At 50.4% G+C, this 18,191-nt stretch overlaps 1 protein-coding gene across 3 annotated transcripts in view; it reads right to left on the reverse strand.

Annotated features, from left to right (window-relative positions):
- Positions 1-3,875: 3,875 nt before the first annotated feature.
- The window catches only part of ECE1 (endothelin converting enzyme 1), a 95,351-nt gene continuing 81,035 nt past the window's right edge, over positions 3,876-18,191 (reverse strand). For all 3 annotated transcript variants that reach the window (XM_063104177.1, XM_063104178.1, XM_063104176.1), the window contains exons 12-19: positions 16,982-17,080; positions 15,985-16,062; positions 14,398-14,501; positions 11,437-11,547; positions 10,666-10,733; positions 9,490-9,680; positions 7,198-7,293; positions 3,876-6,530 (exon numbers count right to left, since the gene is read on the reverse strand). In XM_063104177.1, the coding sequence (XP_062960247.1) occupies positions 6,354-6,530; positions 7,198-7,293; positions 9,490-9,680; positions 10,666-10,733; positions 11,437-11,547; positions 14,398-14,501; positions 15,985-16,062; positions 16,982-17,080 (924 nt within the window). In that variant the 3' untranslated portion in view covers positions 3,876-6,353. The remainder of the gene's footprint in view (positions 6,531-7,197; positions 7,294-9,489; positions 9,681-10,665; positions 10,734-11,436; positions 11,548-14,397; positions 14,502-15,984; positions 16,063-16,981; positions 17,081-18,191) is intronic.

The raw sequence follows: 18,191 nt of genomic DNA on the forward strand, positions 1-18,191 counted from the left end.
CATTTCTAAGTTAACACATAGCCTTTTCAGGCATCAGTAAGTTTGGTTTTAGGTTAAAAATAGTCCTGTGGTAGCAGTTCCAGAATGTGGGGATGTGACTCTTGCCCCATTCCAGACCCCCTCAGGCTTTTAGGAATTTAGAAGGCCTCAGTCAGAGCAGAGTTCTGGTTTATCCTATTCCAATTGTTTAATTTCTCTATTCCTACATCAACACCTTATTATATATTTTAAATAACTTTTTTCTTAAAATTTTCTTAATTTTAATTAAAATTATTTTAATTTTCTAACTTTTAATTTTTAAAATTTAAAATTTACGAAAATTAAAATTTTCATAAATTTTTAATTAAAAATTTTTTTTAAGTTTTTATTTTTTATTTAAAATTAAAAAAAATTTTTTTTTTTAACAAGTCAAATGAAGCAGTGGGAGTGGAGATAGAACAAACAAATCTGTAACTGGTTGTGATCAATTAGTTGTAAACACCACTGCACTTGGACTCACCCCAACTATATTATTTACTATAGTTTTTGCCTTGGGTTGAATGTCCTCCCAAAACTTAATCTCCACTATAACTGCTGAGGGTGGGAATCCTATCATGGTAATTGAAAGGTGGGGCCTTGAAGAGGCGATTAAGCTGACGGTTTAATGGTGGTGAGGGGCATGGCTGGGGGGGGGGTGCTTTAAAAGGAGAACACTGCAAGTCTCTCTGCTCCACCATTTTCTGCCATGTGAGACCCCTGCATTGCTGTAAAGCCACCACCAAAGAAGACCCTCACCAGATGTGTCCTCTGGACTTTGAAATTCCCAGCCTCTGAAACTGTAAGCAATAAATTTCATTTTCTTATAAATTACCCAGTTTCAGGCATTTATAAGCAACAAAAACGTGCTTTAATGACACATTTTGATAGGACCAGCTATTTACTATCGTATTTTTTCAAAAGTGTCTTGGCTATTGTTGTGCATTTTCTCTTCCGTGTGAACCAGCTTATCAAGTTCCATGAAAAATTATCTTGAGATTTTGGTTGTAAGTAAACTGAAATTGTAGACTGATTTGGGGGAGTGTTGGCATCATCTATTGAATTGAACCTTTCTATCCACGGACAGCACGTTTATCTGCATTTATTCAGGTCTTCTGTTATGTTCTTCAGTAAAGTTTTATAGTTTCTCTGCAAAGGTCCTGCCCATTTCCCACTGGGTTTATTATTGTATTGGATTCTTTACAGTCTTCTCTAAACCCGCCTTTCTGCAGTTCCTCTACCCTTACAGAGAGCCTCTGCTGGGCCCTGTTGCTTACACAGTTCATTATTATTATAGGTCACTTACATTTTCCAGTTATTCTCAAGTTGCATCCTGCATGTGTTTTCATCTCGACTGTAGGGTAAACCCCTAAAGGACCAGGCTGGGGTTTCAGTTTCTCCTTGGGGAGGGGGACAAGCACTGAGGGGGAGGAGGAGAAGTGAGGGGCTCAGAGCAGGGAAGAGGAAGGAGCCTGCTGTCTCTTGGTCACTAGGAAAGGGGGCATGTCAGGAAGGCAGGCATCTGCAGGCCCAGGGTTGGGGATGGGATGGAAGTCTGGTAAGAAGAAATTATGTCTTCCTTCTTGGGAAATGAGTGGGCAGTAGCCAACACCTTCATCTTGTGTGTGCGTATGTGCGTGCGTGTGTGGATGTGTGTGTGTGTTCATGGTGTCCCTGAGGCTGTCACTGGTCCTAGCAGCCTATCAGTTTTCCCAAGCAGCTCCTTGCTAGCTGCCTAGTTTCAGAACCCAGCTCTGCTTCTTACTCACCTGGAACTCAATGACTGAATGATTCCTCACCTATAAACTAGGATTGATAAAGTACTTATTTCAGAAAATTGCTGTGAGCATTCAAAGAGAGGCCATGTGTAAGGCGCACAGCCTGACTTGCAATAAATACATGGAAGGTTTAAACAAAATTCATATATTTGTTCTCACTGGCAAGGGGTATGTGTGTGTGTGTAGAGAGAACATTCCAATCTGAAGGACAGGCAGGTCAAAGAGCCTAGGGCAGGAATGGGCCTGATTAAGGTGCAAAAAGAGGCTCAAAGCGGGGGGACCTAGTGGGATGGCAGGGCCCAGGTGCCACAGGGTGTGTATATAGTGGGTTCTAGTGAAGGGGAGCGACATGATCTTTAAACAGTCTGCTCTAGACAGTAGTTGGAGGGGAGGAGGCTGCCCAGGTGAGATGCTGAGGGCTACGGGCTCACACATACCTGTAGCAGGCACACACCTAGTGTGAACTTCTGAGGAGCTCAAAGCACATCACCGTCTCAGGCGTCTGCATTATCTTCCCAATATTTGTGGGTCACCACAGAGAGGAGAGCTAATATGTCCATTTTATAGCTAGGGAAACTGGGCCCAAGAGAAGATTTACTTTTTTTTTTTTTTTTTTTTGGCACTGGCCGGTAAGGGGACCCAAACCCTTGTCCTTGGAGTTACAAGGCAGCTCTCTAACCAACTTGCCCCTTTTAAAAGCAAGGCAGGAGCAGAGTCAAAGTGAGGAGTGTTGTCCCTCGAACTGGGGCTTGTGCAGGCCATCACTCTGCCTACTTTGGGATATGGATCCCAATCCTACCTAACAGTCAAGGCTTGTCTGAAATTTCTCCTCTCCAGGAAGTCTTTTCTGGTCACCCAGCCCACCGGGCTCACTGTTTCTGTGGTATTGCTGCATTTTGGGACGGTCCCCTCAATCACGTATTACTTATGGCTACCTGTCCATCCAGCATCTCTCCACCCACTCATCCATTTATCCAACAGTCCTGCTATGTACCTGCTCCTGTGCCAGGCACTGGGCTGCTGGAGATGGTACAGGCACTTCCATATACCCTAGAATTGGGACCTCTCTGTTATGGGTTGAACTGTGTCCTTGACCCCAAATTCATGTGTTGGAGTCCTGACCCCTGGCACCTCATTTGGAAATAGGGTCATTGCAGATATAATTATGATGCTAAGAGGTTAAGATGAGGTGATTAGGCTGGGCCTTAATCCAGTGTGATAAAAGGTGAAAATGTAGACACAGACACACACACACACACACACGGAGAACACCATGTGAAAATGAAGGCAGAGATGGGGCGATGCTTCTACAAGTCAAGGAATGCCAACAATTGCCAACAAACCACCAGAAGTTAGGAGAGAAGCCAGGAACAGATTCTTCCTCACATCCCTCAGAAGGAATCAACCCTGCCAACATCTTGATCTCAGACTTTTAGCCTCCAGAATTGAGAGACAATAAACTTCAGTGTGTAAGCCACCAAGTTAGTGGTTCTTTCTGTTTGTCTTATGGCAGCCCTAGCAAACTAATCCACTCTGGTAGGAGAGGGAAGCCTGTGTGAGCCCACCTGCCTCAGACTGGGGGGTTAGAAAGGGCTTCCTCCAGGAGGTGATGCTGAGCGGGGCACTGGAGGGTGGGTCGGGGTCTACCGTGCAATGAAGACGGGGGAGAGCACTCCAGGCAGAGGGAAGAGCAAAACCCAGGAGGAGGCATAAGTGTACGTCAGAGACTATTTCGTGAACTTCTTTGAATTTCCCTACTCCTGCCTGCCTTGTCCAAGCATCTGAGACCTGGAAACTCCTTTGCTCTAAGATAATGGAAAAATTATTTTTACCAGGAGGCTCCTTGGACCCCGGTGATGTGTAACATTGTCACCAGCAGGGGGCGCTCACACAATCATGCCAATGCAGGAAGGGCGCCACATGGGCACAGGTCTTGAGTAACCTGCCATTTGTCGGGGTCCAAGTCCTCTGCTCTGAGGGGAGGGGAGGCTAGGGTGGGCAGCTCTGTGCTGGCCGGGGGCCTTTCCATGGCCCCACAGGACACATACAACCCTGGAAGGACAAACACTCGGACACGTGGCCCTTGGTACAAGTACTTTATTTCCATTACAATAGTGCCACAACAAAACTACAGTAGCATGAAACACAGTAATACAAAAAATAGATTCCCAGCTCCAAACCCCACATCCACGTACCCGCAGAGAAGCCAGCCCAACGGCTCCCCTGCCTCAGGGGAGGGTCTCTGGGTGCAGTTGCCCATCTCACCTCAGCCTTATCGAAGCTCTGCGGGGGCAGTGGTGACGGGGAGTGGGGGGGAGGGTGCTGCCTTTGCTTCCATCCCTGCTGGCCTGAGCCCTCTTCTCCCCCTGGCCCCTGCCGAGCCCAGCACACCTGAGCAACCATGTGCAGTCTACATTCCCTCTGGATGCACCATCAGCCCTGAGACACTTGCTTCTGGCTGGGAGGTCCCAGCCCATAATGCTGACACTCTCCAGGACTGCCCCCTACCCACTGGGAAGGTGGGAAGGCAAGAAGGCAGGAGGATGTGGGGAGAGGAGGGCAGAGAGGACGCCAGGCCCACCTCTCCGAGGCAAGGTGCACATGGCCGGCTCCTGGCTGTAGCTCCTCTTCTGGCTCCTGTCCCATCTTTCCTCTGAAAAGCTACCAGGCCTGCTGCCTGGGGGACAAGGGGCCTCATGTGCAGCCCACTCTCAAACCCCTGCTCCAGCTCAGAGGCTGATCAGGTGTCAGGGCAGTCACTGAGCTGTCTGCTCCTCTTGGCAAGGAAGATTCTGGCTTCCTGGGTGAGGGGGGTGCACCACCGGGGCAGGGCCTGGGTTAGTGAGATGGGAGAGCTGCTAGCTGCTCCTGCCTCAGTCACAGGGGCCTATAGGATGGCAGTGGGGGCTACGGTTAGCTCCACCTGGTGGAGCCCATGAATTTGCTGTCAGGAGAAGCTGTGGCCTCATGGAGGGGACAACATTCCTGGTCCCCTGACACCGCAGGCCAGAGCATGTTGGGGGAACTGTTCCCCCACAGCCTTCCCTGGCTAAAAGCATCCCCCAAAGGAGAGGACTCCATCTAGCTACAAGTACTGCCTTGACTCAACCCAAGAGGCCTGGGGGTGCTGGAGCCTGGGCAGGTACAGTGGTTCTTCTGACTCCTGACACCTGGTGCCACTGACCTGCAGGCTGCTGTCAGGGGAGGTCCTGCGGGCACCGGGAGTCGGGTATGGCCTGTGTTCCAGTCAGGACACTTGGGGGCTCCACTGAGGAGGAGAGGAGGCCAAGGGGCCTCTGAGGGCAGGGGCTGTCTCCTTGGGGTGGAGCCCAGGGGCCGCAGCCTCAGATAAGGCACTAGAGAACTGGTCCTGGGAGCCAGGCCCGGGACGGGTAGGGGAGGATGGAGCTCAGAGGCAAGACTCAGGTCCTGTGGGAGATGAGAGCTGTTTTCCCTCTTCTCTTTCCCCCTGGTAAGAGGGTCAGCAACGCAGACCCCTGGAGTGGCTGGGATGGGGGTCTACTGCAGAGAGGCAACCGGCCCTGGGGACAGACATGGGGTAGCCAAAATAGGAGGGACCAAAAGAGGACACCTATGGCATAGATGGGAAGTCTCAGCCCTGCAGGGCTCCTGGAGTCCAGATACAGGGTGTTCAGCCACCCCCAGATTGTGTTTGAGGACCCTTACCTGGCCTCATTCTGCCACAGCCATCAGTTCCCTACTGTGATTTTAGGGATCAGCTCTTCCTTGCTGGGGCTCCCACTGTCAGATTCTGGGGACAGGGTCAGGCAAGCTGAGAGGGACAGTACGTATAAGCTGGGACCCGTGAGCTGGCTCCTCCTTCTGCCAGGCCTCCACACCTCTCCTGTTGCACCAGGTGAGTGTGGCACCAGGTGGCCAGGGCTGAAATCGCATATCCCAAGGGCTGGGGCAGCCCTCTGATTTGGGGACATGCTCAGTGGCCTGGGGATCCCTGCCTCAGCCCAGCCTCACGGTGAGTGGGGAAGGAGGGGTGTGGTGAATCAGTGGGGCTTCCCTCAACCACAGGATATTTAGAAAAACAGAACATAATAAATATACCAATCCTCTCCTTAAAAAAAAAAAGGTGTTTTAAATGCATTTTTTCCCTGAAGATTTCCAGTGTATTCCACAATGTTTTAAAAAATAGTTTCCCCAAAAATATATCTTTAAAGCATTTGACACAGTGGTATTTGTGGTATATCTGGTGCTGGATGTGGGTGGGGGGCTGTGTCCCTCCGCCCTTGTTGGTGTGGGGCCCAGGTCCAGTGATCCACCAGCCTGACGCCCAAACGCCAGCTACAGTTGACGCTACAGTTGTGCCTGGGATGTCGGGGTCTCCACAGGGGATTGAATCTTGGGTTATGTTGAGAACCTACATCACAGGCTTGGTTCCGACGGAAAACCCTCCAGTGCGGGGAAGGGGGCCTTGGGGGACCAGGGGGCTGGGTCCTGCCCCAGGGCTGGAGGGAGCGGGCAGGCTTGTCGGGCTCGTCCTCAGGCCCTTCCCCTCCTCCGTCTTGGCTCTCTGTGCTTTGCCCCTTACCAGACTTCACATTTGTGAGGAGGGTTCATGGGTGAGCCAGGCGGGCAGTGGAAGTGTTCTGAGAACGCCTTGGAATTGGACAGGGAGCCAATGACCCGGAAGCGGGAGGGGCTGTGGGGGTCGGTGATGAGGCCTTCGTGGGAGCTCTCGGGCGTGCGGACAGAGCACCAGACCTGTGGGGGGGAAACAGGGAGAGGGTGGGGTCGCGGTGGGTCCTGATGCCACCAGACTGCCCCCATCGTGACAGCAGGGGAATGAGTCCCCCATTTGGTCCTGAGATCCCAGGGAGTCAGGAGGCCTGCCCACAGGGTTAGAGATGGGCTGGGTGCCCGCCATGCCAGCACCCTCTAACACGGCTGTCTCCAAATTGTGTTTTCAGCTGGAGCAGCTCCCTGTTGGTCTGTAGCATCTGCGTTAGATTGTATCTTACGAGGGATTCTGCCCAAACATCAGCCTCAAAACCTTGGATTTAGTCTGAATCTCATTTCCTGGGCAGAACAAACTGTCTAACAGCCTGGAAGCTCTGGGCACTAATGGTTGGCTATCAGCTGAATGCCAACTCAAGGGATGCCCTGGTCCTCTTTGAGTTTAAGAAACTTCTAAAACCCCAGAACCAGAACGGACCTTAGTGATCACCTTGTCCTCTCACCTACAGGACACAGGAATCCTTTCATTAGTACTCTTGGCCTTTCCTGGACTCTAACGACAGGAAGCCCACCTCCTTACAGGGTAGGTGTCCCGCAGACAGTCCACGAGTTAGAAAGTTCTCAATCTGAGGGGAGCTTTTGGCTCTCAGAGCTCTTGGAACATCAAGATGGCACTGTTTCTCGGTGCGCTCACCTGTGCAAAGCCCAGGAAGAACAGCTGGTTATTGGTGAGACCCAGGGAGGGTAAGGTTTGCTCAGGTCCGTTCTTCCTCACCCAGTTCTGGTAAGCCTGGAAGCAGAGAAAACCAAAGCTCAGGGGTGCCCGTGACGCCGGCAGTGATGGAGGGGGCTCGTGTGTGGGGGCAGGGACCTGTTTCTGGGGGCCTGGGCTTCAGCTCAGCCTAGAGGAGCCCTTTTCTTTATCTGCACTCATTCTGGAGGGGAGCACATTCAAATCTGTGGCTTAAAATACCATCTACGTGCTGATGGCTCTCAAATTCATACTTTTAGCTCCAGCTTCTTCCATGATTTGTATATTCTTTTTTTTTTTTGGCAGCTGGCTGGTGCAGGGATACAAATCCTGGACCTTGGTGTTATCAGCACCACGCTGTACTGAGTGCGCAAACCAGCCATCCCTACTGCGTATATTCAACTGTCCCAGCTGGACATCCAAGATGCATCTCAAACTTAGTGTGGCACAAATAAAATGTAGGTTATGCATGTGCACGCACACCCTATCGTGGTTAACTGCACCACCGTCCACCTAGTTACTCAGTCCCGAACCCCAGAACTCTCCTTCACTTCTTGTCTTTCAGTAAAACCAGACATCTCAAATCTGACCACGTCTCACCCTTCCCACTGCTCTATCCCACCTCTTGCCTGGACGACCTCGCAATAGCTTTCTAACTAGTCTCCCTGACCCAAACTGATCCGATTCCAACCCCCTCCCCACCTAGCGACTTAAGTGATCCTTATAAAGCAGGCGCTGACAAACTTTTTCTTTAAAGGGCCAGAGAATAAATATCTTCAGCTTTGTGGCCCACATGACCTGTCAACCTGGCGCAACAACCCCACTCTACCACCACACACATGCAAATGAATGGGCGTGCTGCGTCTCCAAACAACTCCATCCACAAAAACAGGCTGAGAGCTGGATTGCTGACCCCTGTTTTAAAGGGGAAATGAGACCATGTCACTCCTCTACTTAGAAACCCTGCATCGGCTCGCCACTGTAACCAGAATGAAACCCAGCTCTGTCCTCAGCCAACAGAGGCTGCAGTGCTCTGGTCCCAGCGTTCCCTCCTCTCCGCCCCCGCCCTCTTCCTGTCCTTGAACATGCCGGGCTTGCGTCCACTTCCGTGACCGCTGCACTTGCTCTTCCTTTTCCTGAGACTATTTTTCCCAGCTTTGCCTTGTCCCTTCCTCATCATTTAGGTCTCAGTTCAAAACATCATTCCCTCCAGAGGCCAACATTAACCACCTTCCCTTGTTATTCTTTATTACTTTTCTCTATTTTATGCTCTTCATCGTATCAATACCCAGCATTATCTTATATATTTGTTTAGGAATTTAATGCCGTCCTTCCCCCTCTGCCTCCACTGACAGTGCAAGCTTTTAGGAGAGGAGGACCCCTGTTTGTCTAGCACATGCGGGGTAGAAGGTTCTCAGTACAGCTCCATGGACTAACGGATGTCAGGCAAGTTACCAAATGATCCCAGACTCAGTTCCCTCATCTGCAAAATGGGGATTATAATACCCAACTGTAAAGTTACTGGGGAGTACTCCAAGCCTGGCACAAGATAAGGCCTCAATAAACAGGACCTCTCAGTATCTCAGCTCTTGCTGTCACAGTTAGGAGGAGCCTCTGTGTTGCTGTCTCTGACAGACACCTTTCCTCTGGCCTCTGTTTTCTCTCCCATCCAACCCAGCTAACATTCCTGAGCGCCTCTGGGCCAGGCCCCTTGTCCAGGTCATCCTGTTTCATCTTCCCGACAACCCAGCGATGCAGGTATCAGCTATTTGCGGCCAAGCAAACTGAGGCTCAAGGAGGGTAAGTGATTTACTCCAAAACTAGGACGTGAACCCAGAACTGACTTCATGACCAATGTCCCCTCCCTTTCTTCTCCCTCCCCCTTGGCCCACAGGAGCCTCCCAGGCCCACTGCTGAGTGATCAGGTGTTGGCTTCCCCTGCAAAGGTAGGAACAGGCAGGCTGTGCAGGTGGATCCAGCCCCAGCCCTCTCCTGTGTCTCTTAGTCAGCCAGACTCGGAGCAGAACGCCTTCTGGGTGCCAAGTTCTGTGCTGGGTGCTCTCACAGTCAGCCTGTCAATCAGTCCTCCTGACCACCCCTGTCACAGATGGGGAAAACTGAGGCTTGCAGAGCTGCTGGGGCTTGCCCTGGGGTGTCTAGAACAATCCTCCACTGATGAGGCATCTGGACATCCCCAGACTTGGGCCTGGGGTGTGCACAGGGAGCAGGACTCACCCGATAGGCCGCCTTGAGGCCCCCGTTGTCGGCGATGTTCTCCCCGAGGGTGTGCCGGCCGTTCACGGGCTCCCCGTTGACGCTGTAGTTGCTGTACTGCTCCACCATGCACTCGGTCTGCTGCTTGAAGGCCTCCACGGACGAGTTCTTCCACCAGGGCCGGAGGTTCCCGTCCTTGTCATATTCCCGCCCTGTGGGCAGAGGGAAGCCTCGGGTCAGGGGAAGGAGGGTCTGGGTGCAGGCCTGTTGCCCCTGCTTGCTCCTTTCTCCTCCTGGAGAGACATGGCTCAGCTGTCTCCCCACATCCTCCAGCCAGCATGCCCGGACGCTGCCCATCTGGATGCTGCCGGAGGTGGATGGATCAGCCCACCAGAGCAGGAGAGGGCGGAGGACAGCGATCTGGGCAAAGACCAGCGTGGCCAAAGGTTCAGTGGAGCTGGGCTTATTTTCAAGACTGGCTATGAGCAAATGCAGCCAGCAGTGCTGGGGTCACAAGACTGGCCCAGCCTCCAAGGTCCCTGCCTCTTCCTTCTCAGCTTTGGTGTCCCCACGACAGGAGGCAATGAGGAGGATTCTGGGCATTAGCTGGCAAGGAGGGACTGACTTCAACTCCTCTGACTACAGTCAGACCAGAGAAGTCCCTGGAGTGGTGGAGAAATGTACACTCCCTGCTGACTACGAGTACCTACCCCTGAGTACTGAACACCTTCTGGGAGCACACTCCCATCATCCTCACAATCATATGAGGTTGGAATCATCACAACCACATTACAGACAAGGAAACGGAGGGTCGGACAAATGACAGTACTTGCTAAAGTTCATACAATCAGCAGGCGGCAGAGCCAGGATTTGAACCCGAATCCTTCCATCTCCAAAGCTAAGACCCTTAGAAGTGAAGGGGAAGGCCGGCCCGTGGCTCACTTGGGAGAGTGTGGTGCTGAGAAGACCAAGGCTACAGGTTCAGATCCCTCTATAGGGATGGCCATTTAGCTCACTTGGGAGAGTGTGGTGCTGACAGCACCAAGTCAAGGGTTAAGATCCCCTTACCGGTCATCTTTTAAAAAAAAATAAATTAAAAGAAAAAAGAAAAAAAGAAGTGAAGGGGGCAGAAAGCAAAGGCAGTGGGGCCAGGATGTTTATGGGTTCTGTCTGAAGGGGACCGCAAGGAACCTGTACCTTGATCGTCAAAAGCATGAGTCAGCTCATGGCCCACGACGACACCAATGCCACCAAAGTTCAAGGCCCTGGGGGGGGACACAGAGGTGACGGTGAGACTTGAGTGGAGGGCCTCTCTCTCACTCTTGTCCAGTTATGTGACCTTTGCTTCCCAGATCTGGAGACATAGCGAAGTCCTGCAGGACTCTGTGGGGACATGACCACAGCCTGAACTTCCACCCAGGCTGGAGGCTGGGCAGGGTCTGTGGTCAGCTGTGCCACGGGCACCATGCACTGTGCTCGACATTCTACAGAACTGCACTGAACTCGTCAGTTATCTCAGAAGAGTAAGGCATTAGTAACCGGCTCTATAAACAAGCAAATTGAGGCTGGGAATGGGTCGACCACTTTGCCCAAGGGCCACGTGGTCAAACAGCAGACCAGGACTGTGTGGATTTCCTTTCTGAGGTGGTGCCCTCACCCTCCCAACTCCCCAGCTCTGACTGTTTTAAAATATGGTCAGAGGGATGTTTCCCCTATGTAGAGCTCTTGACCCCATGGCATGCCCCCAATACCCCACCAATGTCCAGGGGCTTCCGGATCCAAGAGACCCCTGGAGGGAAGGGTAGAGAGTGAGGGTGTTCCTCTGCAATTTCTTGGACGATCCCAAAATACCCGGGCCACTGGGGCAAAGATCGCTCAGTGAGACTGGCTCAGTTGTATGGTCAGCTATGGGCCACAGGGCTGGGCTGGGGGGGTCCTCTGAGGGGAGGGACACCAGAGGCAGCCTACTTGGGTGAGGAGCGGGTGTAGAATGGTGCCTGCAGGATCCCAGCCGGAAACACAATCTCATTCTTGGTGGGCGAGTAGTAAGCGTTCACCATGGGCGGGGTCATGCTCCACCTGCAAGCAACACACGTGGGATCTCAGGCACAGTGGATGGGTGGGCAGGTGGGGACAGCCCAGTGGGAGGACAGTATGGTGATTGGTATCAAGAGGCTTAAAAATGTGGATTCCTCTTGACCTTGGCCCAAGTGCACACAAGTACAGGGCATCCATCCATAGCAGCACTGTTTGTGATAAGGGAAAACTGGAAAACACCCAATTGTCTATAAATAAGGAATTGGTTAAATAGATGATGTCACATCACACAGTGGAATACTGAGACTCTGTACAGAGAACAAAATGGACCATTACATGTTGAAAAGTCATCCTTGTCTAGGCTCAGAATGTACCTATCAGCAGTTCTCAAAGCGTGGTCTGTGGACACCAGGCGGTGGGGTTGTCCCCAAGATCCTTTAGGGGTCCATGAAGTCAAAGCTATTTTTATAGTAATATTAAGACATTATCTGCCTTTTCTACTGAGTTGACATTTGCATGAATGGTGTAAAAGCAACGGTGAGTAAAACTGCTGGAGCCTGACCATGAATCAAGGCAAGTTCTCGTGAGCACCGAGTTATTCTCCAGCATGTATATCTGCAAAAACACCAACCAAACCACTTCACTTACAGCATCTTGACAAAGTAGCATAATTATTAATTTCATTAAATCTAGACCCCTGAGTACACGTATTTTTATTATTCTGTGTGACCAAGTGGGAAATCCACATGAAGTGCTTCAGCTTTTTTCACGAAGTACCTCAGGACGACTGATGAACCATGGAGTTTCAGACTTGGACATTTGGTAGACATTTCCTTGAAAATAAATAAAGTGAGCTTATCACCTCAGGGAAAACAATTGGCACCATTTGTTGACAATGATTAAAATTAGAGGTTTCAAAAAAAAAAAAATTGAAGTTTCAAGCAAAAATTAAAATTTTGTAAAACTTCTACTGGCCACCACAAATTTGACAGCTTCCTAATACTTAAAGATTATTCTCATGAGGTCTGGGGTGATATTAACAAATGTGGATTCTTTTGTATAATGAAAGTGTCACTATTTAGAAGTTCTGTAAAACTCAGTGAACCACTGTTTTCCAAATGACTAATGCATGATGTTACAAAATCATACTTGGGTAAAAGATGCGTTCAAAGTGCAAGATATACGCATGGATTTTAGTGTAACAGAATATGAAAAGTTCATGGATATGAACTTTTCCCCCAAGACCGCGGGTTTGGATCCCATATAGGGATGGCCGGTTCGCTCACTTGGGAGAGCGTGGTGCTGACAACACCAAGTCAAGGGTTAAGATCCCCTTACTGGTCATCTTTATAAAAAAATTAAAAAAAAAAAAAAAAATCACCCCTTGGAGTAGTACCAGAAGAATATACTCAAGAATCAGGAAAGACTACTAAAATATCTTTCCCTTTTCCAACCACGTGTCTGGGTGAAGTTAGATTTCCTTTATATATTCCAAAACACCATACTGCAACAGACTGAATGCAGAAGCAGATATGAGAATCCAACTGTCTTCTATGAAGCCAGACACTAAAGACATTTGCAAAAAGGGAAACAATACCTCTCTTCTTAGTTTTTGAAAATATTTTTCATAAAATTTCCATAAAAATCAATATGACTCACATAAACAAAAGAGCTTTTTGGAATCCAATAATTTTTTAAGAGTGTAGAAGAGTCCTGAAACCAAAAGGTATGGAACTAACAGTATACAGTGATGGAATAGTGGGCCTTTCCGTGACTTTTCTGGTGCAGAGGGGAAGTGCCATTAAGGAGTGGAGCAAGACGGACACATTTGTCTACAAGAGCCTAGAGAGTCACTCTGTCTCCTCCAGGTGAGATGTGGTAAGGGGGGCCCCAAAGCCATGTAAACTAGCGAGAAATTTAAAACGTACTTATATTTAAACAATCACTGATAATACATTAGTGAGTAGGAGATAAAATTTAAATAAAAAATCTTAAGCTAAATTTAAAAACTTCAGATAAATTGGCAACAGTGCCTGTGCCATATTCTGAAGGTAAAAGCCTACCTCCGTGTGTGTTTAGGGGTTCCCTGGTTGAAGATGGAAAACTTGAGGAAACACAGATGTTTGAACCCCTGTTGTCCACAAGGGGGCGCCAAAAGCAAAGAGACATTGCTTTCCCTGCTGGTAAGATTTATCCTGCAAAATGTTTCAGGAATGGAGAAAGCTTAATCTCATGATTACTACTGGGTTGACTACATCTACTATTCTGAGTAGACTGTTTTAAAAAGGACAGAAACCAAGTCTCACTCCAGATCATTCTGATTTAAGATGGTCTAGGGTAGAGGTCAGAGAGCTATTATTTTTTAAAAAGTTCCCCCAGAGGATTCTGGATGTGCAGTGAGGTCTGGGAACCACAGCTTCTGGGGGTCCATCCAGAACCTTCCCCAGGCCTCTGTGGGAGACCTGCCCCTGAGAAACCACCACTCCTGCTACTGAGGAATTACAGATAACTAGCCCTTGCTGAGGGCCACCTGTGCCTGACACTCCCCAGAAGTTCTCTCATTTGATGGTCACAATGACCCACAAACCAGCTTCTCCATCCGATTGTGCAGATAATGACATGAAGGCTGGGACACAGTGCCAGGTCAGCTCAGCTCCAGAGACCAGGCTCACTCTGCCAACAGGCTGGCTGCTGGGGGTGCACAGACTCGGGGCCACACTTCTTTGGCCTTGGTTGTTTCATCTGAAAAGTGGGATAACACCAGCACCCACTCCTCAGATGGCTCTCATGACAGCCGCATCCAGCACAGGGTGTGTAATGAAGGCAAGCTCAGCCCACAGCAGCCCCTGTGCAGGGAGCCAGCACCTTCCCGGTGGGGTTCGGGGAACTCACTGGTCTCTGTTGGGGGCTTTCCTGAGCTGGTCAGCAGTGACCCTCCACGAGAAGTTGAAAAACCGCATGGCGTTCTCAAAGTAGAGGTCTGGAACGGCGGTGTACTGGAAAAAAGGAAGCAGACTGGAGTCACGGGCTGGAGCATGCCCAGGCTGGGCTCCACCTTCTAAAACTGAGGAAAGTGAGGCCTGTTGAGGTGAAGGGACTGCCCTGCAGGACAAAGACTAGAACGGAGGGATCCGGGCTGCAGGCTCAAGCTCTTCTTTTGGCCCTCAGCCTGCTGGGACCTAGCTCTAACTCTCTCCTTCTAGGACACACTAAGAGCTTCACCCAGGGGCACCCGACAGTGTCACAGTGCTGCAGGAGCATCCTGAGACAGGAACTATCTCCAGTGCTGGCCAGTAGAACTTCCTGCAATGATGGACATGTTCTATGCCTGTGCTGTCCAATACTGTAGACACCAGCCACAGGTGGCTGTGGAGCACTTCTAATGTGGCTAGTATGACTTTTAAATTAAATCTTCATTTAAGTTTTAATTAGCCACCTGTGGCTAATAGCTAATATATTGGACATACTGGACAGTGCAAACCTAACAAGTCCAACTGGAGACTATCTCTGGAATGTCAGGGGACAGGCATTATCACACGCCCTCCAGAACCCTCAGCCTGGCCTTTCAGCTCTTGACAGGTGCCAAGTTTTCCCTTAGATCCACCGCAGGTCCTTCTGGCTTTATCACCAGGGCTCTGGTAAAACGCTGGACCTTCAGGGGCAGGACAAAAGTCCTGTGGGCTCTGCCTGGGCTGCCTTCAGGAGCCCCTGGATCTGTGTCAGGACACCCTGGAGATCTTCAACTATTCTCAAGGAAAAAGGCTGCAGAATGAGTCTCACATTCTCAGAAGTAATTTTAACATCCATAGGTTTTAAATATAACCACGGTGAGAAGTTATTATAACTTCAGAAATGCCTGTAATTCACAAATTTCAATCACTAGAAGACATAAAACCTTATCATTTGCAGCAGAAGCACCACCAATTTAAAGGAGTGATTTGCCAAAAGTTCTCACCAGCAGGGACGCAGCAACTACACTTGCCACCCAAATTAGGTTTCAAAATGCCCTTGGGATTTATGCTTCCTCTCTCTCATTAGCATTTCAAGGTCAAAATCAGAGGTTCAGTTTCTCTGGGGAGGGCCTCAGGCAACTCTGGGGGCAGGACCAAGGAGGAAGGAAGCAGTATGAAGGGCCCCACTTTTTACCCCACCTGTTTTAGGGCCACCAATCCTCCCTGCACCTTCTAGGATCTGTTTTTCTCATTTCCCACTCAGTAAATGGAGCTGACCATTGCCAGTGGGGCACACAGCTCATGTTCTGGTACTGACTGCTAGGCACTGCCTGATGGAGGCTCCGAATGACCCAGGAGATAAAGAAGCAGGAAATGCCCGACCCAGCCCCCAACCCCACACATCATCTCGTGATGTCCCGACAGCCACGCTGCCCCCAGCATTCCACCTGGATCCTGCCCTGCCTGGGCCCTTTCCCGAGTGGGCATTCGGGAATGAATGCAAGGGGGGAGGGTAAAGGCCACTCACGTCATTGAACACTTTGTCCAGCTCCTTGGGATCCATGATAAAATTGGGGTAGCCTATCATGTTGTAGATGGCATCCGCCTGGACAGAACAGACAGAAGTGAGCGCCCAGCAACGCCAGCCAGGCTGGCCCCTGCTCTGTGGGTGCCAGGCTCAGGGTCTGGGCCAAGGGGAAACAGGACAGGTTCCTCCCATCTCAGGGCTTGCTTTCTTTCTGGAAAGTTCCCCGCTTTGCCTAACTTCTACTTATCCTTTGGGTCTCTACCTAAATGTCACTTCCCCAAGGGAAGCCTTCCCTGACTCCCACCCCACTGGACGGCACCAGATTCCTCCCTCCCCGTGAGACACGCCACGTCCCTCGCACACTCAGCAAGGTTTGTTTTATACAGTCATCCATGCAGTCACGTGCTTAAGGGTGTGCTGTTGATTGAATGTCTCCCCCAAACTCACCGAAGCTTAAATTGCATCTCCCAAAGTTCCAGGTATTGGAAACTTGGCCCCCACAGTGACAGTGTTGAGAGGGTGGGAAACCCTGTCTTGACGATTGGAAGGTAGGACCTTGGGGAGGTGACTGGATTGTAAGGGCCACGCCCTAGTTCATGGGTGTGGTTCTGAGGGCTTTCAGAGGACAGCATGGGAGAGTCTCTCTCTGCTCTGCCATTTTCTGCCATGTGAGACCCTGCATCACTGTTGCCACCAACAAGGCCCTCACCAGATGTGTTCTCTGGACTTTGGACTTCCCAGCCTCTGAAACTATAAGCAGTAAATGTTGTTTCTTTACAAATTACCCACTTCCAGATATTTTGGTTATAAGCTATAGAAATGGACTAATACAAGGCGTCCCTCCATCCTGCTAGACAGTTCTCCCCTGAAGGTGGGACAGCCATGCGGTGCTCACTGGATAGAACCAGTCTGTCCTTCACCCACCGTCCTCTATCCGTGGCTGCCGCCTCTGCGCTGGAAGCCTCAGCAACCCCCTCACGTGCCCGGCCAGCCTCACCTTTTCCTTGGCTGACTTCCGGGTGTCCTCATCCATCCACTGCAGGGTGCTCAGGCTTTCCTCAAATGCCTTCTTGATCTCCAGGATTATTTCGCTGGCCTGAGGAGACACACGCCACACCAGCAAGGTCTGGTATCTGGCCTCGCCTAAATGCAACGCGTGCCCCATGCAGGACGATGCTGGGCCAGAGACTAAACTCAGGTTTGGCTCAAAGCCTCAGGAGCTGGGCTAAAAAAGAAGCCACAGCCATGTTTTCCAAACAGCACTTCTAACACTGACACCCTACAAGACAAGACTGGACTTCCATAAACAGGCTCCGTTTATGGACAAGCTTCGGGAAAGTTGGAAAAGTCTCTTTGCTGCGGGAATTTCCAGAGCCTTTAAGGCGGTAATGTGCATGGCCATCCTTTCAGAGAGGGCTACAGTACGTAGCCTCTCCTAGACTTATTGCACCACAGGATTCCTCTTTGATGGAATGGCCTTTAAAATCTAGAGCACTGCAGTTCTGAGGAGCAGTTCCAGAAATGCCATGCTCAGGCTGGAGATAAACAGCCATTCTCGAGGGTGACAATGTTACAGGAAGACCTGGAGGCCAAAGACAGAAGGTAGAAGATTCTAGAGAAGGAGAAGGCAGAGCCACACAGCAGCAAGGGCAGAGGGACGATGGCCGACATGCCCTGACTCATGTTGTCTCAGATGCTCACAGGCAAGTCCTGTGATAGATTTGAGTCTCGGTCTGCTAACCCTCAACTGCAGATAATACCTACATAATTAATACTGCAAGTAATAGAAACTGTAACGATACTCTAACAGCTACTATTTATCGAGCCCTTATTTTGTGTCAGGTGTTCTTTGTACGTAGTATCTCATTTAATCTCGCCCTGCGGGAGGGACACCCCCATCTCCATGTTACAGATGAGCTGACAGTACTGTCCCAAGTCACCCAACCAGGACGTGATGAAGCCAGGATCTGCGCTTGGGCCCGGCTGTCTCCATGGTGGTGTGTAGCTGCGATGTCCCCCTGCTTGTCTAGAACAAACCCGGTACCCACAAAGTAAGACAAATGTCACCCTCCGGGCCAGAGCTGGGTCCTTCACAGCCCGGGAAGTGGAGAGGCTGTAATAACCCTGCAGGGGAGGTCACACAGGTGCGGGCCTGGCACTCGGGGATGGGAGCTCTTACAACAGCTCACATCACTCAAGCCTCGAGC

This window comes from Cynocephalus volans, chromosome 8 (genome assembly GCF_027409185.1).
Source record: "Cynocephalus volans isolate mCynVol1 chromosome 8, mCynVol1.pri, whole genome shotgun sequence".
Classification (NCBI taxonomy): Eukaryota; Metazoa; Chordata; class Mammalia; order Dermoptera; family Cynocephalidae; genus Cynocephalus; species Cynocephalus volans.